Source organism: Mus musculus, chromosome 13 (assembly GCF_000001635.26).
Source record: "Mus musculus strain C57BL/6J chromosome 13, GRCm38.p6 C57BL/6J".
In the NCBI taxonomy this organism is placed as follows: Eukaryota; Metazoa; Chordata; class Mammalia; order Rodentia; family Muridae; genus Mus; species Mus musculus.
The window spans coordinates 46,496,711-46,519,931 of NC_000079.6; the positions used below are offsets into that span (position 1 = coordinate 46,496,711).

Consider the following 23,221-nt stretch of genomic DNA (forward strand, 5'->3'; position numbering starts at 1 on the left):
TATAGAAATTTTTACAGCTTTCGTTACTGTATGAAGTAATCTAGAGATCACTAAAGTATACAAGAGGGGTAATTAACATGCAAATATGATGTGGTTTTATATACTCAAGGATCTGAGTATTGTCCAGAGTCTTAGAACTAATCTCACATGGATGCTACATCAGCTCAATAAAAGAGAGATGTGGCAATTTTAGTTCTAGATTTTAAAGTGTTGGAAAGGTGGTGTGTGTGTGTGTGTGTGTGTGTGTGTGTGTGTGTGTGTGTGTGTGTGCTTTCAAATGTCTATGTGTGTGTGTGTGGGTGTGAAGGCCAGAGGACAAACTCATTCCTTAAGAGATATTTTCCAGTTTATTCTTTCCTTCTTTCCTTCCTTCCTCCTTCTTCCTTTCTATCTTTCTTTCTCTCTTTCTTTCTCTTTCCCTTCCTTCCTTCCTTCCTTCCTTCCTTCCTTTTTCTTTCTTCCTTCCTTCCTTTCTTTCTTTCTTTCTTTCTTTCTTTATTTCTTCCTTTCTTCCTTTCTTCCTTCCTTTTCCTTTCTTTTCCTTTTCTTATTCTCTCTTCCTTTCTTTCTTTTTGAGATTAAGTCTCTCATTGGCCTGGATCTTAATAAATAGGCTAAGCTGGCTGGCCAGCAAGCCCCCAAGGATCTGCCTGTCTCTGCCTCCACAGCCTGGAATTGCAAGCAGAGTCACTACACCTAACCCTTTTACGTGGATTCCAAGGCTTCACTTCAGATCATCAAGCTTGCAAGCCAAGCATTTTATCAACAAGGCTGTCTTCCCCACCCTAACTCACTGATGACACAGATGCAAAATTAGTCATAGCTGCTGAGGTATCTAATTTTGTAGTGACCATTGGAGACATGATAAACTGTAGCTTTCATTCTTTCTTATTCCTGTAAACAGAATGATTAGAAGAAATTCCAGCCAGGCTCCTAGGTCCAAATCACAGGCAATAATGTTCTGTGATCTTGAGCAAAGAGCTAAATCTTTGTAATGAGTTCTTCACTTATAAATCAAGGATAATAACAGAACCCAAGTCATGAGGTTGCTGAGTTGATGAATATAAAATACTTAGAATAGGAGATTGTCTAACTATTCATTAATGGCTTAATACATCTTACCAATTACAGTTCTCTCTTGGTATCCCAGGGCCTTTGCACACACCCTCGCCCTTGATGTTCAATTCCTAACTATAAAATGATGTCATGTTTGCTTATAACTTAGACTGTCCTCTATTGTGATTTGATTGCTTCTTGTACCTAGTTAATGAAAAAAAATCACAGAAATAGCCCTAATGGGCTGCTTAAAGATTAATGACAAGAATAAAAATTGTATATGTCCCCTATATTCTTTTTATTTTCAGATATTGTAAATCTGAGGTTGGTTGGATTCTGGGATGTGGAAGCTGTAGAGATGGAAGTCAATGGCACTGGTGTTTATCTTGCTTACAATGCTGCATTCTGGGTACCCGAGACGTGAGGAGTACCCAGTACAAATCAACTATTTGTAGAACAAATGTTCTCAAGGCATCTGCTGGTATAAATGCCTACTGGTAATTTTCCACTGGGAATTTGTTAAAATAACACCATGAAGCCCTGCAGTACATTGGCAACATGCTCTTTCGGTCTTTCGGCTCTAGAAAAGGCAGGCATGTTACTGGAGAGACAACGTCATTTTCTTGGCCTCCTTGAGGACCAGGAAAAGCCATGGGGAAGAACACCGTGTTCGTTGCATGTTTTTATTTGCCAGGGAGAGCCCCTGCCAGTGAAGCAAAAGAGATTGTGATCAAACACTTATGGCCAGTGGTCCAGTCTCAGTGGTCTTAGTAGCCATGAAGATGGGACAGGAATCACAGAGAGACCTGGTCACCTAGAATAGATTCTTCTGAAGGAACACTCTGGAATCCAGGGGCCCTCTCTGTCTCCATGGGCCATCACGACTGCTCCTTAGCTGAGAGTATTTAAAAAGACTCACTTGCTCTCCATTTAACACACCCCTAGGAGGGGAGAAATTCTCACCAAGCAAGTTCAACAGTGGTTAGCAACCTACAAACCAGCCCTACACACGTAACCCGCCAGAGTCAAATGCTCATACCTTCCAAAATACCAGAGGCCAGACTATTAAAGCATCAGAGACATTGAAGAGGGGGAATCCTGAGTGCCTTGGCCCTCTGGGCTGGGATCAGTGCTCTCACAAAGAGATTGGCAGGAGGTGTGTAGCTCAATACACAAAGGTGCTTGGTGCTGAATCTGTCACCCTCTCTATCCCTAGGCCCCGTGTGATGAATTAAAAAAAAAAAAAACCTCCTACAGTTGTCTTCTGACCTCCATATATGTGCTATGACACATGCATGCAAGTACATACCGCACAAAATAAATAAATAAATCTAGTAGTAACATTTTTATTAAAAACAACAACAATAACAGTCTATGAGGAACACTCATCTCTTTTGCTCCTCAACCATGAGAGGGCACACCATTTATCTATCCCCTTTTTGCCTGCCCTATCTGCTCTCCACTATGTGAGCAAGGGTGCCTGCCAGCCTGGAAGCCAAATACTAGTCTGCTGGGTCTTACAGTCCCCCACCTCCAGAACCACAAGAAATACATTTCTATCGTTTATAAACCATCAAATGGGCATGTTGTCAAAGCACCCGGTTTCAGGCGCTCCTTTACAGCACACAGAAGACTAAGACAAGACCTCAGGAGACCCTAGAAACTACAGAAGCCTAGATGTGTGTGTGTGTGTGTGTGTGTGTGTGTGTGTGTGTGTGTGTGTGAGAGAGAGAGAGAGAGAGAGAGAGAGAGAGAGAGAGAGAGAGAGAGAGCAGATGTTTGTGCATATGGTTGCTATGGAGGTCAGAGGACACCCATGAGCTTTGTTCCTCAGGAGCTATTCATGCTCTGAGACAAGGCATCTCTCACTGGTCCGAGGTTGTACAAGTAGGCTAGTCTGGTGGGCCAGCAGACTCCAGGGATCTGCATGTCTCTGCCTTCCCAGCCCTGGGATTAGAACCATATTAGAAGTGTGCACATTGTATATGGGGTCTGAAGAGCATGCTTGGTTCACCAAGCTTGCAAGGTTAGCACTTTGCCAACTGAGACATCTTCCCTCCTCCAGGCTGAGTTTCAAGGTGCTGGAGTCAGCTACTACGTTGAGATTCACAGAAAAAAAGTTCATTCAAAACTTTTGTCCTATGTAAAGAAGAACAGACGTTAGAATAGGGCTGAACACACTGAACATGCTTCATTCGTTCTTCTCTTTGACCACCACACACAAACAAGACATTGCAATGCACCATTTACATGGCATTTATAACATATCCCAATATGTAATATTGTAAAAACTGTAAAGCCATCTGGATGCGATCAGAGTGCAAGAAGGTTGCAGAAGTTTGTGACCACACATGCCATGGCCTTTTATAGAGCAGTCTTACACATCTTCATATCTTGATATCTGCAGCAGGCCCTGGGACCCGTTCCCCAGACACAGAAGGACAGCTGGGTTAAGTAGCAAGAAGTGTTGGATTAAGTTGTGGATAACTGTGGACGCTGGTGCATCGAAGGTATGATGCATGCCTGTAGTCTCAGCATTTAGGAGGTGGAAGCAGAAGGATTGCTGTGAGTTTAGGGACTTAGAGTTTTACGCCAGCCTGGCCTGTATCCTTGTCTCAAAAGCCCAGTATATGTGTTCATTCAAAGCACATGTGTCAGCACAAATAATAAGCAGGTCTCCATTTACTCCAGACAAAAGAGAGTCAAGAGGTGCCTGCTAGGCATGGCTCCACAGTTGTGGGCTTTTGACAACACCAAGAGCTGAGTTAAATGTGATTTTTAACATCGACAGTTGTGGTAGTTTGTATGTAACTGGCTCCATTAGGCCCATAAGGGAGTGGCATGATTAGGAGGTGTGGCTTTCTTAGAGTGGGTGTGGCCTTGCTGATGGAGTCACTGTGGAGGTTGGCTTTCAGGTGTTATATGCTCAGGCTATATCCAGTGTGGTATGCAGTCTCCTCTTGCTGTCTGGAGATCAAGATGTAGAACTTTCAGCTGCTTCTCCAGCACCATGTCTACCTGCGTGCCACAGGCTTCATGCTATGATGATAATGGACTGAACTTCTGACTAATACCCAACCCCAACTAAATATTTTATTTTATAAGAGTTGCTGTGGTCGCTGGGCCGTGGTGGCACACGCCTTTAATCCCAGCACTTGGGAGGCAGAGGCAGGTGGATTTCTGAGTTCGAGGCCAGCCTGGTCTGCAGAGTGAGTTCCAGGACAGCCAGGGCTACACAGAGAAACCCTGTATCGAAGGGAAAAAAAAAAAACGAAAGAAAAGAAAAAGAAAAAGAAAGAGAAAAAGAAAAAGAAAAAGAAAAAGAAAAAGAAAAAGAAAAAGAAAAAGAAAAAAAAAAGAGTTGCTGTGGTCATGGTGTCTGTTCTCTGCAATAAAACCCTAAGACAACAGGGAACATTGGCTTTACCAGAATCCCCTTTACTACACAATTTTGAGAGTTTGCTTTTTGAATATCTGTAGGGCCAGGCATAGTGGATCTGTCCATTAATCCCAGCACTCTGGAAGCAGAGGCAGGAGGATGTCTGTGAGTTCAAGAACAACCTGTTCTACAGCAAGTCCCAGGGCAGCTAGGGCTTTGTAGGGAGACACTTTCTCAAATTTTAAACAAAAGAACATAAGCTATTACATTTCTCTCTCCCCCTCCCTTCGTCTGCAGCTTTTCCCCTTGACAATCATTCATTCAGTGAAGAGCTTTGTGTCCAGTATTCCAGACTCAGATGAAAATCGAAAATCGATCCTCTCTGTCTAATTATGCTAACCAGAGAGAAACGCTTCCAGTTTCGTCAGCATAGACCATACATATATAAAATAAGGGGCAGTGTCTACAAGTAAAACAGTTGCTGGAGTAGGCCGGCCAAGGATTCTACTCGTTTCTAAATAATCAGATGACTTTTTAAAGTTTCTGTATATAAGTTACTTGCCCCAGATCTACAATCTATCTGAAGAGATACATGCATTTGCTCTCCTTTATCCTTTTCTTTGAGTTGGAGGATATTCGAGGTGCTCCATTCTCCCTCTCTTTGTGCGGGTCACTATGCAGCCCTACCCACCCCCAACCCCCTTCAGGGACCGCCAGACCTTTTCAGAGCTCTTTGCAAACCCGCAGGAGGAGGCGAAGGCATTTCCTGCTTGCACCGGCGATCGCCTCTGCCCTCCTATCTCTCTTCTCCCACGGCCCATCTGTGTCTCCTCTCTGCTCCCTTCCTTGCCACCCCCGCCCTCGGCTGGGTGCTCCCGGCCCCTCCCGCGCCCGTCTGTATTTGGAGCTGCCGGAAGCTGCGGGCGACTCTCCCCGAGAGCAGCGTGACCGACTCGGGCTCCCGTGCAGGGGGGAGGCGGAGGCAGCACCGGGCCTGCGGGAGGAGGGCGCAAGTGGCCGGAGCCGGCTTTGCATCACCGAAGCCAGGACCTGAGCTCTACAGCAGGTCAGGCTGGAACGCGGAGGGGGACGGGGGGGGGGGGGGCGGCGAGGAGAATGGGGGGCTTGCCTGGACACCCGGCACCCAAGGCCGGCGCTCTCAAGTTGCGCGCCCCTGGTAGGGTGGGAGATGGCCAGGGCGCGGGGAAGAAAGGCGAAGCAGACTCAGGGATCTGAGGCCACCCAGATGTGAGGACAAGGGAAGTGAGGACCGGAGATGTGAGGATCTGTGATGCGGGGATCTGACACTGGGGCAGTCCTCATCTGGGTCAGCTCAGCCCAGCGCTCCAGCTGCTCGCCTGGCGCTGAGGACCGCGAGTTTCGGGCTGGAGGGCCACCTATGGCCTGCCCGCCGACAACCACCGCACCCTAGGCCGGTCTAACTTCAAGGGGTCTCCACTGCTCTGCTTTGAGCTTTCTGAGGGTTCCCGGGTGGGTGTCATTGAATTAGACCTCGCCAGTGCCACCTCAATCCGAAGGTGCTGGAAGGAAAGGAAGGGACCTGGCTTCTCTGCAGAATCTGACTTGAGGCCATGAGTCACTTCTAAAAAATGCACACGCAACTGATGCTTTGAAGGGACCGCTCTGAAAATGGTACCCCTCAGCAGCTCTCTGACTGTCCCATAGGGGGTTGTTTGTGACATCAGCAATCTTGTCGTCATCTTTAGGCGGATGGCCCGCCATGCACATGAGACTATTTATTCTCATCAACACCACAGAGGCTGTGCATTAAGTCATGTCGGAATCCAGGCGTTCTTTATGTGAGTTTGTGCTTTTAGGACTTGTATTTAGAATTAGGTCTAAAAAGTTTACCAAGTGGAGGTGAACTTTGTACAGCCAAGACTTGCGTCTTGGCCTGAGTAATCAGGAGAAGGCAGAAACAAACGGAAAAAAAAAAAAAAAAGAAAAAGAAAAAGAAAAAGAAAAAAGAAAAAAAGGGGGGGGGGAGTTTATCAGAATTGCTTGCAGAGAGAGCACTGCCTGTTCGTTTGGCTGCTTGGTTTGTTGGTAGACAGAGCTTTGCCATGGAACCCCAGGCTGACCTCAAACTGTTAGCAATCATTCTGCTTCCGAGCTGAGATTACAGGTGTGCTCCTCTGCTTCCGAGAGGCGGACTTACTCTGTACCCAGACTAGCCAGGAACTCGCCATTAGCCCAGGTTGACTTCAAACTCACAATCCTCCTGCTTCCGGCTTCTGAGTGCTGGATTACTGGTAGGCACTGCCACACCTAACGAAGGTGTCTCAGAAGTCTTGCTGACGTAGCTGGGACCACTTTGTGGAAAGTAACAGTGGTGTCTGTCTCACCTTTGGAGTGACTTCGATTTGCTGGGGTTTTGTTAGAATACAAGCCTGCTGAGGGCAGGGAGGGGTTCGGGGTGGTTCTGCGTGGTTAGGGACTGAAAGCTGGTACAGAAAGCTGGTGGAAAGAATTAATTCGATCACTTGCAGTCAGAGCACGGTATCTTGACAAGACTGTACCTTTTTTTTTTTTTTCTTAAGAAAAGACTTATTTCTCCACGGATCCTCGAATCTGAAAATCCTTAATAAAGTTAGGCTCAAGTGAGACTCAAAGACAAAGAGGAAAAAAAAGAAGCTGACTGTGAGAAATGATAGTGACCAACCAGTTCTGCAAGCCGGAAGTGGGGTTTTCCACAAGACATTGTTTAGCTTGTTGGAATGACGGGAGTGTGGGGTTCCCTAACTTCCTGGCTAAAGAGCTAGATGGTAAATAGGGGCTCTGCAGCCCTCAAGGTCGACTTAGTAACTACTCAGCTTGGCTATTGTAAATCGAACGAGGACGAGGAGAATATGGAGAGGACTGTACCGGCGAGTTTCATTGTGTTAACAGATATGAAATTTGAAATTTAGTTGATTTTCACCAGTAGCAATTTTTCTCCTCTATCACACACACTCACACACACACTTGCACTCACATACATGCGAGCATATCCACTCACACACCATACAGACATACACACACCACAAACACATACATGCATACAAGCACACACATACACATACAAACACAGGCATATGTGCACATACACACTTAGTTTACAGGAAGAAGGTTGAAGGAAACAGAAGAGAAGTAGTTTAGGGGTTTGTTTGTTTGATTTTTTTTTTCCTCCTGAAAGTAGAGAGCATCTTCCCACCTTGGGCTAGAGTCTCAGACGGCTAGATTCTCCAACTGCTTGAATTATGCCCAGAAATTAAATACTCACAAGAACAACATTAACTTACTTTTGACACAGTGGTGTTTTATTTCCTTTTGAATATCTCCTAACATATATCTTTATCCCAAGGTTTAGTTTTAGTCTTGATTCATCAATTTTGTATTATACATCAGAATATGCTGAGCCTAGATAAGTTATGAGCATCAGATTTAAGGGAGCGACCATGAACTTACTGCCAAGTGTAGATGCGGGCATGAGAACAAAAGAGTTGTAAATAGGTAACTCTCAAAATATAATGTGTATACACACACACACACACACACACACACATGTATATACATAAGATCAAATATATGATAAGAGATTCAGGTCCACAATATATAAACAGCCTTTCTAATTTGTTAATAAAAGATGGTCTAATATCAAAGTGTGCCAAGGAGGACAGATGAATGGCCATTAAAGCTGTGGAAAAGAAAAAATGCCATGCTGGGCGTGGTGGCGCACACCTTTAATCCCAGCACTCGGGAGGCAGAGGCAGGCGGATTTCTGAGTTCGAGGCCACCTTGGTCTACAAAGTGAGTTCTAGGACAGCCAGGGCAGAGAAACCCTGTCTCAAAAAAAAAAAAAAAATGCCCAACATCCTTTTTTGCTTTTTTGTTTTTTGTTTTTCAAGACAGGGTTTCTCTGTGTAGACCAGGCTGCCTCCCAAGTGCTGGGATTAAAGGCGTGTGCCACCACTGCCTGGCTAATGCCCGACATCCTTATTCCATCAGGTAATTGCAAATCAAAACCACAGTGAGATCTCATGCCAGACTGACTAGTGTGACTGTAATTAAAAAATCAGATCATCCCAAGTGCTGGTGAGCATGTGGAGGAATTGCAGCCCTCAAACGCTGCCGATGGGGATATAAAATGATGTGTTTAATTTGAAAAAATCCCGGTTCCTTCAGTGACCTCGCAATTCCACTGTTTAAGTCTACATTCAAGAGAAAGGTGAAGACAACCATGGCAAAAAGACACCTATCCACGGGACTGGCAGTGTAGCTCATCGGAAGAGCATTTGTGCACCGTGCACAAGGCCTGGGGTTCAAATCTCAGTCCTGCCTCCAAAAATGAAATTTAAAGAGGGACCATAAAAACTATATACACCGAGCCTCGCTGGTGCTAACAATGCTAACAGCTAAGAGATGGAAACACTAGGGAGGTAGGGGAGGAAACCCATCTACTGATGGGTAGGAAAATGTGGTCCATCTGTGCAATGGTGTATTATTAAAAAGGAAGGCAGAGCTGGCTCAGTGCTTGTGGCTCAGTCATGAAAACCTGAGTCTGAGCCTCAGCACCCACCTACAAACCCTGTGCAGTGGCTTGTGCATGGGTTCCCAGCAGTGGGGAAGCAGATACAGGAGAGTGACTGAGGAAGACATCTGACATTGACCTCTGACCTCTGTGTGCACATAGGTGTGTCTACAGAAAGGGGTGCCATACTATGAACCTTGAGAGCATCCTGCTAAGTGAAAGAAGCCACGTAATGAAAAAGACCACATAATGCAGGAAACCACTCCTGGAGCACTGTTTCTAAGAAATCTTTATGAACAGATCAGTTATTATTGGCTAGGATGGGGCAGGGGGGCTGCGAAAAGACTCTGGAGTGTCTTTCTTCTACTTGATTAGTTTCTTTGAAACAAGGTTTCTCTGTGTAGCCCTGGCTGTCCCAGAACTTGCTCTGTAGACCAGGCTAGCCTTGTACTCAGAGACCCACCTACCTCTGCCTCCCATGCTGGGATAAAAACTGTGGGCCATCACCACCGGCTTTTAGTGTATTTTTAAATACAATATTTTTATTACTTTTAAAATTTTTCATATATGTTTACAAAGTATTTTTTTTACCACATTCACCTTTCATTCCTGTCTTAAGGAAACCGACTTTCTTTCCCTCCCCCTCGGAGCCATCCACTGTCAATGGCTTCTCAGTGAGGAATAGGGGCTCCTGAGTGCCCAGCCCCCACCATGCTAGAATGAAGACTGCTTTGAACTTGTTCTACATCCACGGCTGCTAGGAGGACATGAGTAGAGCCATCTTGTCACCTCCAGAGGACTCTGTTTCACAGCAGCTCCGACAACCCCAGGGATATTTGTTCCTAACAGGTTTTTCCTCCACGGCCCCTGAATTCTTTATGAGCTGATGAAAGGTTCTAAGATTGGTGATAGTTGCACACATCTATAAGTGCTATCAAATAGCTGAGTTGCTCTAGCTCATTCTCTGTCCTAGTTTGCTACCCAGTTTCCCCCACAACCTTGAATTTTGGGTTAATCATCGCCTGATCTAAGCATAAAATAATTTTACAGCATGCATGAGATCCTAAACAACTCTTGTATAGATCTTTTGAGTCTTTATACATAGTCTCATATTTTTCTTCTGCATCGCTTTTTGTTTGTTCATTGGTTGGCTGGTTGTTTTGTTCTTGTTTGTTTGGTTTTGAGACAGCATCTCACGTACCCTAGGGTAGCCTTGCACTCCCTATGCAGTTGAGACTGGCCTCGAACTTGTGGTCCTCCTGCCTCTGTCTCTCAGGTACTGGCTTTGCAGGTATGTGCTGCCTGCCATAGCCCACTAAATCTCCTTTTCTTAAAACTCACCATTACAACTTTAAGAACAACCTGTATTGTCACATGAAGTCACATTAGGATCTTTGACAAATGTTTTTAAATCCCTATGGTCTTTCTCCAGTCCACAGGCTGTTTCCCATGGTTTCCCTTTACCAAGAATGCTGTTTTGGAGACCGTTTCCATGTGTCTTAAGAGTGACAGTATACGTGTGTGTGAGTGTGTGTGTGTGCATGTGTATAAGAGGTACATGTTCAAATGTAGTGTAAAATATTTATCTCTATCCCCAGCTAGCTTCCAAATGAATGAATGGGACTAAGATTTATTTATTCAGCTTTAGCACAAGTCCTGGGTGAATTACCCCTAATCTATTTTTCCAATGCTAGACTGGCTACTTCCCAGCTGAGCTCCAAGTACTTGCAGTCTGAGTTTCATCCGGGTTATTTTTGCTCTGTCAGTCTGTCCTTGGGGCCATTTCACTTGGCCACATGCTCCTGGTCCATTGTGTCTAATGGAAACCTCCTGTTCTCTCTGTCTTCTTCATTCTTCTTCCTCCTCTCTCTCCTTCTTGTGGTCCCCACCTATGACTCCTAGCCCAATAACCAAAGTCCCGTCTACTCTATTCTCCCTAGTAATTGGCTGTAGCCACTTTTATCCAGCAAATAGCTTCAAATAGGAGAGCAAGGTTTACTCAACAAAGGCCAATATATGTGGGAATTTGCTTGTCTGGAGGCAACCAGATCTTGGGGTTCAGAAGTTAGCATTTGTATACACAGCACCAGACTAACCCCCAACATTCACATATGTGTGCAAATATGGAAGACAAACAGAAGACTGAGATAGTGTTTTTAAACAGCATTCCTCTATTGTTTGAGACATTCCTCTATTGTTTGGTCTCTCACTGGCCACTAGGCTAGGGTGACTGGTCAGATGGCCTCAGGGACCCACCTGGCTCTGTCTTGCCAACTCTGAGATAAAAAGTGTTTGGGATTTTGACATAGGTTCTGGACATGCTTGGGTTGGCTTCTCATGTTTCCAAGATGTGCACTTTGTGAACCAAGTGATCTCCCCAGCCATCCCTGTGCTATAAATTTTAGTGACGTACCACTGACACGTGTGCTCAGCTCATTCATTCCTCCAGCCCAAGCTAATACCCTGAGTTCCAAGATCCTGACTTTCAATCTATTTAAAGGCTAGTCGTAAGACCTGTTTTCTGAAGTACGGAAGCATTAAACACTGCGGCTCACAAACGGTGGTGAGGAGACATCTCAGCACATAAAGTGCACCAAGTGAGTGCAGTCCCATGAGCCTGGCCTTTCGTTGTGTGAGGTTTATGCCTAGGGGAGTCTTGCTTTACATTTTTCTCTATAAATCGATTTCTTACTTGGGAAAAGCATGGCTTCTTTCATTAAGAAATTATTTGACAGGGTTTTTCCCCCCTATACACACACACACACACACACACACACACACACACACACACACACACACACCTTTTAATATTCAGCCTTGCATAAGAAGAGACATGGGCTTTGCAGAGCCTAGAAGAGCCTTTGCTTCTTATGAACAGTGTTCAGCTATGCTAGCTACAAACTAGAGGTCTGTCTAACAGTCCTGGCTTCATGCTGACCTCTCAAACAAGTGGAGAAAGAGGGGGTGGCCTTGGTTTTTAAATTTTCACCCCTGCCTGGTGGCTGGATAAGTCAAGGAAATATTGAGGCTCCTGTCGGCCTCCAGCTGCTCAGAATTTAAAATCCACACTGTAAGCAAACTATGGGATTATCTTTTAATGAGGAGAAAAAACAAACAAACAAACAAACAAAAAAAAAACATTGCTTTGTGTGATAACATGTGGGAATCCAGAGAAATTCTGGGATTCACTGGAGATTTACTTTCTCCGCTGTGACTGACAGGGTAGGCTGTCACCAGGTCAAGAGGGAACACCCACTGCATAGAAGCTGTTATCTCAGCTTCGTGAGCTCCTTGCAAAGGATCTATACTTGGGATGGCGTCCCAATTCCCTATCTTGTTTTCTGTTTGGTTTCTATTCACAGTAGAGTCTCTGGTTCTTATGAGATAAACTCCTTTTCACAATTTAGCAACAAGAATCAGTCAGGCTGGGCCACTTCAAGAAAATTAGCTGTTGGTTTTTTTGGTTGGTTGGGTTTTTTTTGGGGGGGGTGGTATTTTTTTCTCTACTTCCAAATACAAACACAAGACTCCGGTAGTTGTAAACCTCTGCAACAAATTAACCAAATAACACAACTTAAGAAAGGGTTTTACTTGGATCCCAGTTTAAGGGCTCAGCCTAGTGTGGTGAAGACAGGATCTTGGGAAGAGATGGACACACTGCTCGCACAACTAGGGAGCAGGGAGAGATTAATGTGTGTGCTCAGCAGGCGTTCTTTTAGTCACTCTAAGACCCCAGCCTCCTCGGTGGTACCAAGCACACTGAGGGTGAGCCTTTCTTCCTCAGTTAACCCAATCTAGAAAACTCCCTCAGAGACATATCAGGAGATTTGTCTTCTAGATGATGCCACCACACCCCATCAGACTGACGCACTCAGTAGTCGCCACTGAGCAGGCCAAGCGGATGCTCCAAAACTGAGTTGAATGGGCATCTTCTCTGCACCAGGCTCCATTGCAGCATCAGTTTGGAAGCCATTGTCTTTGTCCTGGAAAATTCATATGCTGAGTTGCTTATCCTACAGTTGCTAGTATTTGGAATGGAGCCTTTGGGAAGTGACAGATACCTGAGGGCTTCCCAGAGTTTCTGCTGTGGACATCTCTTCACTTTCTAACTTCAGAATGACCTCTTCAATAGGACTCAGATTCCTCCACTGTCTTTCTAAAGGGAGAGAGAGTGATGAGCTAGTTAAACTTCTTTAGTAATTAAAAATGTTTAAAGAGGTTTGCGAAAGCGAAAGACCCTCAGATAGTGTAGATTTGGAAGTGTTTCTTAGTGCATTTTGTTGCCACTGTTACAAAATACCTGAGGCTGAGAAAGTAATGAAGAAAAGAAATTGTTTTGGCTCCTAGACCTTGTTGCAGGGAACTTTGAGAACAGGTGGTCACAGCTCGAAAGGACTTCATGCTGTGTCAGTGAATAATATAGAAGTGGTCAGAGCTGTGGCTAAGCATATGAGGTAGCCTGGTTTCCTAACAGCCTACTCCCATGGTGACTAGCCTTGTAAGACTTCATCCCCCAAGACTGAAACCAAACTCATAAAAATATCCATCCATCATGAGCATGCCCCTACCCTCTGGTCATGAGGATCCCCCTACACCCTTTGGTGATGAGTGTGCCCCCCGCCATCCCTGCAATGCACACACCTTGCAACATAATCACCTCCCAAAGGCCCTGCATCCTGACGGAGCTCTAGTGAGAAATTCAGTTTCTTTCAGTTTGGACTTTATAAGTACAAATCATGTCAACACTGTAGAGGGAAACTGGTCTTTATGCTTCTTATTTTAGCAGTCCTCAAACTGTGCACCTGGACCACATGCAGAGCAACCTTCCTTAAGCTCCCAAGCATGGGTGTTCTAAGAGAATAAACATCAGAATTCTCATCATCGTCCATATGTACTTTTTCCCAAGATGAATCTTCGTGCTGGTGGGCCTGTGATGGAGACAGTTGCACCGGCTCATCTTATTTCCCATAATCCTCTTCTCCTCTTAGTAGGAGTTCTATTTCTGAGTCATTTTAGTAACTATTTCTGTTTGGGGATGTGGAAACCTAGTAGGCGGGAAGAGGACAGGAGCTGCATTTGGGGACGTTTGCTTAGGTTTATGGATGGGGACATGGAGTGATTCTCAGTCTGAGATGGGGGTCCTCGGATGCATCATGTGTGCTCTCGGTCTTTCTCCAAAAACAATGTAGACAGGGTGGCTCACTGGTGAATAAAGGTGTTTACCGCCAAGTCTGAGGACCTCAGTTTCACATTTGGAATCCACGTGGCAAGGGAGAACCAACTCCCTCAAGTTGTCCTGTGTCCCACAAATATGCTGTGGCTTGCACACCTGATCGGCTGGTGTAAAAAAGGAAACCAGTTAAGTAAGACAGATGCAAATCTTCAACCTAGCCAGTTGTACAGTGATGCCAAAGGGTGAATTGGAGAAGAATAGAATAGGGACTATCACACAAATAATACTGAACACTTCTAGGCTTATTAAATACCCAGAAAGATCTTCCAGATCTTAAAAGATGTGATTTATAATACAAGAGTGTATGTATTTCATAATGTAAAACTCCCATCTTCCATAGGCAGGGGAGGCCACTGGAACTCCCCAGGGGAAAAGTGCTGGATTTGGTTTTGGCCAATAATAATCAACCAATCAATAATTATATTGTTGCAATTGTTCTACTAGCTTTTCTTTTGCAAGTTTGATTTCTGCATCTACAAAGATATAAAATAACCTAATGTTAAAAAAAATAAGAAGCAGCTGAAAAAACCCAGAAGGAAGAATAGTGACAGTACTCACTAGATGTATACGTCCCTATTTATCCTGACACTGATGATTCAAATCCTTTTAATGTTTTACCACCCTGCCATGCTTTGCTTGTCTCCTGGGAGGTTTTGAGTGACATTTCCGTAACAGCATTTCTCATCTGTTCCCACCTCTTTACTTAAGTATTACATTGATGGAAAAACAAACAACCAAAATTGCTGCTCTGAGTTCCTCACTTTAATAATAGGTGTACTTATACACAGTCATAAAATAATTAGATAATAAAGCTGATCAAAAGAGGTGGATTTCCAAAAAGAAATACTTTTGGATTATATTTACCAAACATGTGCCAAAATCTGTAGTGTTTGTGGGTTTTGTTTTGTTTTGGTTTGTTTTTTTTTTTTTTTTGAGAAGTTTGATTATAGGAATTATAAAAATGTCACATATTAGGGGCAATGATGTCATATAATAGCAACAATGATGTCACATACTAGGAACAATGATGTCATATAATAGCAACAGTGATATCACATACTAGGGACAATGATGTCATATAACAGCAACAGTGATATCACATACTAGGGACAATGATATCACACAAATAGCAACAATGATGTCAGAAGAAGTTTTTAAAAATAATTTGACCATTTAGTAAGCATTTAAGCTTACATAGCTTTTTTAAATATTATTATTTCACTTTACGTGTGTGGGTATTTTGCCTGCTCCATCTGCATGCAGTGTCCAGAGAGGCCAGAAGAGAGCAGTAGATCCTCTGGGATTGGAGTTGCAAATGTTTGTGAGCTGCTATGTGGTGCTGGGACTCGAACCCCGGTCCTCCAGAAGAGCATCCAGTGCTCTGAACCACTAAGCCATCTCTCCTTTCTTCATGCCATTATTTTTGATACAGCAAATCATGGTTGGGTACCCAGTAGGAGACATTAAAACAGAACATATATAAAATGTAAAGAATCCCCGGTAGGACAAACAGAACTGAAACCTAAGTTTGAGGAGAAAGATGAAGTTTTGTGGTCACAAATGGAAGTTTGTGACGGCTGGAGAGGAGCTTGTTCATGTGTTGTTCATTAATAGTGGTTCCGTCAGCTGTGTTACTATGAGAACACTTTTCACTGTGGCTGGACCTTGTGCTGATTAACTCCTTGAACCGCTGATTTAAGGGAGATGTGTAACAACTGACAGTCTTGGTGCTTCTTACGCCTCTCAAAGAGAGGTTATCATAGTCACCCACCCACCCTTCCTTCCTTCCTTCCTTCCTTCCTTCCTTCTTTTCTTCCTTCCTTCCTTCCTTCTTTTCTTCCTTCCTTCCTTCCTTCCTTCTCTTCTTCCTTCCTTCCTTCTTTTCTTCCTTCCTTCCTTCCTTCTCTTCTTCCTTCCTTCCTTCCTTCTTTTCTTCCTTCCTTCCTTCCTTCCTTCTTTTCTTCCTTCCTTCCTTCCTTCTTTTCTTCCTTCCTTCCTTCTTTTCTTCCTTCTTTCCTTCCTTCCTTCCTTCTTCCTTCCTTCCTTTTCTTCCTTCCTTCCTTCCTTCCTTCCTTCTTTCCTTCCTTCCTTCCTTCCTTCTTTTCTTCCTTCCTTCCTTCCCTCCTACCTTTACTCCCTCTGCAATTGTTTATTCTCACTTATCTTTATTTTTCTTATCTCTGGAGGGACTCCTGTGTGTGTGTGTGTGTGTGTGTGTAACTATAAATTTATGTCTCTCATTCTAACTTTGTGATATATTTAGTGATTGTATCTTTCTCCTCTTTTCTTTCTTCTTCTTTTTTTTTTTCCCTCTTGAGACTCTGCAGTCCAGGCTGGGTTGGAACTCACTATGTAATCTAAAGTAGCCTCATAATAATGGCTATCCTCCTGCTTCAGCTTGCCTTCCAACTCTATAATTACATGTGTGAGCCACCAGGCCTGGATGCTATTGTTTCAAAAACTAGGCTTTCTACTTCAGCCTCTTTCTCCTCTCATGGGGTTCCATTAACACTAGTATTAGACCCTTAGTGTCATCCAACAGACCTCTCAAACTCCATGTTTTGTTCCTTCTGTTCTTCAGATTAAACAGGATCTGTATCTTCAAGTTAAAGGTACCTTCCTCAGCCATCTCCATCCTGCCTTGAAGCTTACCCAATGGACTTCTGTCTTTTGTTATTGTAGGTTTGTGTGTGTGTGTGTGTGTGTGTATGTTTATAGTTCTAGATTTTCCTTTTAGTTCTCATTACTCTATTAAGAACTCCTGGTTTCCAGCTATTTCAGGGATATTAGCTTCATCTCAAGCACAGTTAAAGCAGCTTCTACAAAGGTCTCTGGGAATTCCAATGTCTGTGTCACCTCTGTCACTCATGGCTGGTGGACATTTGCAGGTTGTCCTTTCTCAGGGCTGGTTGTGTTTCTCTAGTCCTTTGCATGCCAAACTGTTTTGATTTGAATCTTGGACATTTGGGCTTTGCTTTGTGAGACCCTGGGTCCCTTGGAAAATGCTGCCTCATTGGTTTTGCTTGGCGCCACCAGCCAACCAGCTTAGTTCTGTGTTGCATGCAGTGTGTCGTGGTCCTAACATTACTTCTAGTTTCAAATCCCTGTATCCCATGTGTGCACTATTTGGGAGTTAGTCTTGGACTCTGACAGAGGTTGGTAATAGTTCAGTACTCAGGGTCTTTGGGTTTGCCCCACACATATACAACTCAAGGGAGAGGCTGGAATGTTCCAGAATCAGGGTATTCCCTTCATCTCTCTACTCTATGTGGCTCTTCCCTGTAATCTCTTGTTCTTCTGCCAGAAATACTGGATTTCTCTTGGAAGTTTTATCCGTTCATCCTGCTGCAGTATAGTTTCCCAAGTCTGGGCTATCCTCAGGACAGAGCAGTGAGATGAACGTAATTGCCAGTGCAGAAGACAGCTCAAAATGCATTCCCATGCCATGTTCTCAGGCAGTGAGTGGTGAAGAGTTAGATTCGTTCACTGGAAATTGGGAAATTGAGACTCAAGTTAATTGTCCACCAGATTCCCATAGGTAGGTGGGTTGCCGCTGAAGTGGCCATATCTCAAGGATTCTCTGACCCCTGTGATGCTTCCCCCACCCCCAACCCCACTCAATATCACATGACAGAACTTAGCGTCTTAGAGCCAGAGGTCCCAGTTCAAAGAATGGCTTACTTTGTAAAGCCAATGGGCGTTGGTTTGGGGGACTGAACCTGTCTCAAGGAAGAAATGTGAACTGGCGAGATAATCTCCGTAGGTGCCCTGCCTTCCTGTGCTCTGCTCAGCATTGGTGGTGAAAACAGGAAGTCCGTACCCTAAGGGGGATAAAGGGCCCTGGGAGACTTGGTTGGGAGATGAGACCAGCGGTGCCAGGACAGGACCCTCGGAGCATGGCAGCAGCAGTACAAGAAGGATGGAGAATAGGATGACTCGCACCCAAATAGGGCCGAGCTATCTCCGTGGTGCTGGGGGTGGGGGAATCTCTCTAGACCTTGAGGGGATACTATAGGAGACAGGTGTAGCATTGGAAAAGTCTCACTGAAAAGTCTACCTCTCCCTCACCAATGGGACCTTAGCAGAGGCAGCAGATGGATTCCTAGGTTACTCAAGATCTCAGGAATCTTTTCTATAGTTTTATAAAAGCTTTAGAGTGCCCTCTCCCCCACTCACATAACTCTCTAATCTTTGTTATTTTGCTTATAACACCTGAAACTTCTTTGAAGACAGAAAAGGGCAGCTTTGTGCGTTAGCTTTACGTCATTGTGCGTCAGTTTTACGTCACTGTCTTAAAATGCCTGTGGCTTTTAAGAAGAAAGGCTTGTTTTGGATCATGTGATCATTTGACTCTCCTGCTTCCAGAATGTGATAAAATGATGCTCAATGCAGGAACAAGTGGTAGATACCAACAAGAAAAGAGACAAGAACGGGTGGTGACCCGTATCCCTTCAACTTCCTTCCACTCAGCCCCGCCTCTTGAAATTTCCACCTCCCAGTCGGACTGTGGGCTGGGGAACCAAGCCTCCTATGTAAATTTTTACATGACATTTGAGACCCAGGCTAAGTGGTGACTGACGTTTGCTGTTTGGTGAAAAGCAGTTTCCAGACACTCCATAGACGAGGAAGGGAAAAATGCAAAGGTGAGCGAGCTCCTTGCTAGCATGACCGTCGTCTCTTGGTGACCCCTGCCTTCCCGAACATGACTTTTGTCCCCTCTTAATACTGCTCACCACAGAAAATATTTCAGACTTGGCTTTCTGGATATGACCACAGTGCCTAGCAGGGGACTGGAAACAAACCAAACCAAGCTAACGTGTTTAATGGGCCCATCAAGCATGAATGAGTAAATACAACCAACGACGAATTAACAATGAATCACAAGATTACGTCCCTCGGTGATTGGAAGGAAAGAAATGTGTTAATGCACCCTTGCCTAAGAGAATTAAGCTAAGACAGAATGGCCTGATGGTTGACCAGCTGTTTTTAAATTTTGGTATACTTGTAGAGAAACTAGTCAAGTGGGATTTTATATATGCAGAGGAAGTCTTCATCTTCCTACGGCTTTGTGTCTATTTCCTGTTTAATCTTAGGTTCGTGAGCACAGAAATCCATGGGTTTGAATGTGCTTCGAGGAATCACCAAGGGGCTGGGGAGAGGACACAGCCTGTAAGGTGCTTGCTGTGCAGGTGTAAGCCCCAACTTCAATTCTCAGATCCCAGGAGGAAGAGCTGGGCTGGGTGGCACGTGTTCGTAATCTACCCCGGTGCTGGGGAGGTGAAGGCAGATGGGACCCATGAGCTACAGCTAGAGACCCTGTCTCAAAAATTTAGTGTGGAGGCTGTGAGAGTGGCTTGTTGAGCCAGAGTGCTTGCTGTGCACACTTCAAGGACTTTCTTCAAATCCCAAGCACTGGTGTTGAAAGATGGGCGTGGCCGTGCACATCTATAGCCTCAGCACTGGGGAGGGCGGAGACAGGCATTCCTGCAACTTGCTGGCTTCCAGCCTAGCCCCAGCTTCAATGAGATAACCTGTCTCAAGGGAATAAGAGCGATAGAGCAGGCCACCCGGCCACTTCCTCTGCCTTCCTAAACGACCAGTGTTCACAACCACACACACACACATGCAACACGCCCAAAGGTGTCAGGGGTACATTTCCTGAGGAGTGGCACCTGAGGTTGACCCCTGGCTCCCACATTCACACACACACATACACACCTACACACCTGATTATACACACACACATAGACACACACACACACCTGGTCATACACACACACACACACACCTACATACCTGATTATACACACACACATACACACACACACACCTAGTCATATACACATACACACACACACACACACACACACACACACACACACACACACACACCCCTGGTCATACACACACACACACACCTGGTCATTCACACACACATACACACACAGGGTGTGTGTGTGAGAGAGAATCACTAAAGACTCACCACGGTTGCTTCTCCATCTTTGACCTAGGAATAGGAACATTGAACTGGCTTTCAGGAGACCCTAAAGACCTCACTCTCTTCTATGAACACGAAAACACTACCAAAGTCACTTTCTTCTTTACTCTTTTTATGAACTTGCTGTGACAATTTTACAAAACTCTTTGAACAACATGAAATATATGTATTTTGTTGCTGTTGTTGTTGTTGTTGATACCCTAAAGGGGAAAAAAAGAGCCATGGAAGATGCAGGGCTTGCCTTCGGTGAGAGCAAACATACGTGTTTCTTCATGGAAGCCACTGTGGTTCCACACAGGAAAGACTAATCTAGCACCCACTTTTAAATGGAAATTTCTCCTGTGAAAAATCTGGCCTACAGCCTGATGTGGGATGGTGCCAGAGAGTAGGCAGCAAGCACAGAGCAGTGAGTGGAAGCCAATTCATTAGTCAATCAAAAATATTTATAGACTTCTCTAGGTGTATGGCACCGTGCTGGACTCCGTGGGATGGAGGAAAATGAGCTCAGCTTCAGCTCGGGCAAAGCATGCTTCCCAGGCCCTTGGGAGGCAGGGTGGACATGTGCCAAGGGGAAAGACAGCATAAGGACTGTGTTCACTGGACAGGGTGTCTTACAGATGCTAAGGAAGTGAACTGGACACATAGGCTGTTATTCTGGGCTCACACCATTTGCATGTTGCTGTGGGGTACCAGTGTTCAGAGCAACTGTGACAGCTGTCCTTAGCACGGGGGGAATTAGTGAGGAGAAGGCTCAGCAGGCTCTCCTCCACTGAGCAGGAGAAGGTTTGGGTGAACTGTGGGGAAGATGGAGGGTTCTTATCCAAGATTATCCTTGCTTGAATTCTTTGTGCTGTGTGTTTGTGTGTGTTCCTGTGTGTGTGTTCCTATGTGTATGTGTGTGTATGTTTGTGTGTGCTCCTGTGTGTGTGTTCCTGTGTGTGTGTGTGTATGTATGTCTGTGTGTGGTCCTACGTGTGATTATGTCTATGTGTGAGTTCCTCTGTGTGTTCCTGTGTGTGTGTGTTCCTCTCTCTGTGTGTGTGTGTGTGTGTTCCTCTGTGTGTGTGTGTGTGTGTGTGTGTGTTCCTGTGTCTAGATACACACTTGTGCAGGAACATTTGGATGTCAGGGGACAATCTCTGGTGCCATTCCTCAGATGTCACACACTAATTTTGTTGTTGTTGTTGTTGAGACAAAGTCTCTCATTGGCCTGGAACTTTCCACATAGGACTATTTAGCCAGTGAATCCCAGGTATCAGCCTGGCCCCAACTCGCTAGAACTGAGATTACACGTGCATACCACCCAACACACCTGGATTTTTTTACGTAGGCTCTGAGGAGTTAATTCAGTGTTTTACCTACAGAGCCATATCCCTAGCGCCTATGAGGGACTACTTAAATGTTAAAGAGTCACTGTAAAAAAGAATTTAGGAGGAAAATATGATTAAAAATCTAATTACATGGCCAGCCTCTCACTTTATAGTAATCAATACTCATTAGAGAAAATCTTGGATAGAAATGTCGGAAGAAGGGGCTAGAAAGATGGCTCAGCAGTTTAGAGAAATTGCTGCTTTTCTAGAGATCACGAGTTCAATTCCCAGCACCCACATGATGGTTGACAGCCATCTGTAACTCCAGTTTCAGAAAGTCTGATGCCCTCTTCTCACTCACGTGGGCATTGGGTGCACACAGTGCCCATACATACATGCAGACCAAAGGTTTATCTATATAAAATAAAGGAAATAAATCTGAAGCTTTTTTTTAATATTGGAAGAAGTCTACAGCCATACCATTTTGAAGATGCCTGATCTTGTGTGCTCTCAGAGCTAAGCAGGATCGGATCTTGTTTAGACTTGTATGGGAGAAATATTAAAAGAATAGGTAAAGAGACAGGAAAAAATAAAATATTTTTTTAAATCTCTTCTATTCACCATAGGTTCTCAGTGATCCCTTAACACCCCCCACATTGTAACTCTTGTAACACATTGTAACACATATTGTAACTCTTGTAACACATTGTAACACACATTGTAACTCTTGTAACACATTGTAACACACATTGTAACTCTTGTAACACATTGTAACACATATTGTAACTCTTGTAACACATTGTAACACACATTGTAACTCTTGTAACACATTGTAACACACATTGTAACTCTTGTAACACATTGTAACACATATTGTAACTCTTGTAACACATTGTAACACACATTGTAACTCTTGTAACACATTGTAACACATATTGTAACTCTTGTAACACATTGTAACACACATTGTAACTCTTGTAACACATTGTAACACATATTGTAACTCTTAGTGCTAAGCTATGGACTGTCCCACTACCCTTGGTTAGCCTGTTCATCTGTCTGTGTTTCACGGTCTGGGTGTCTCTATCATGCCTATAATTGGGTAGTGACATAGTAAAGCAAAGTTAAGCACATTCCCCAGGGCTCCTTTTTTAGTTACTTTCCTCACTGCTGCTATAAAATAACTGGTAGAAAGCGCTTAGGTAGAAGGCCTTATTTTGGCTCTCGGTTTGAGCGAGGACAGTTCACCATGGTCGGGGAGGCGTGGCAGCAGGAGTGGGAGGCAGCTGCTCACATGTGGATGGGTCAGGAAGCAGGGGCAGAGGACCTCTGATGTTCAGCGTACTTTTTCCTTTTTATTCAGTTCAAGACTCAGCCATGTGAGAGTGAGCCTTCACTGCTCAGACACAGCAAGACTTGTATCTTCTAGATGATTCCAAATCCATCCAAGTCACTGTAAAGATTAACCATCACAGTGCCCCAGCTAACAAGAGCCAGAGGACCAAAAGTGGTCCGTGACTCGAAGCTAAAGATCCCTCTGTGTTTCCCAGCTGAACATGAACACAAACTTTGTGAAATGCCCATAAGTGTGTAGACCTCTCCTTTTATGGGAATTTGAAATGGAAAAACCACAGAAATGCATTCTCTTTAGGTGTTTTACACATAGACTGCACTGTGGGCATAAAATCCGACCATGTGAGGAACAGGGTATCAG

At 44.4% G+C, this 23,221-nt stretch overlaps 1 protein-coding gene and 1 long non-coding RNA gene across 3 annotated transcripts in view; one reads left to right on the forward strand and one right to left on the reverse strand.

The window, feature by feature from the left end:
* Positions 1–2,386: 2,386 nt before the first annotated feature.
* On the reverse strand, positions 2,387–5,240 carry LOC115488182. The gene is made up of 2 exons (XR_003950691.1): positions 5,155–5,240; positions 2,387–4,023 (listed from the first exon to the last, which is right to left on the reverse strand). It is a non-coding gene; the product is annotated as an uncharacterized LOC115488182 (long non-coding RNA).
* The window catches only part of Cap2 (CAP, adenylate cyclase-associated protein, 2 (yeast)), a 148,379-nt gene continuing 130,350 nt past the window's right edge, over positions 5,193–23,221 (forward strand). The window contains exon 1 of one of the 2 annotated variants that reach the window (NM_026056.4): positions 5,193–5,501. Coding sequence is in view for 1 of the 2 variants with exons in the window: in XM_006516946.2 (XP_006517009.1) it covers positions 6,167–6,255 (89 nt within the window). In the remaining variant the exon portion in view is untranslated. Of the gene's footprint in view, positions 5,502–6,164; positions 6,256–23,221 lie in introns of those variants that run through there. The other variant, XM_006516946.2, reaches the window with a different exon arrangement.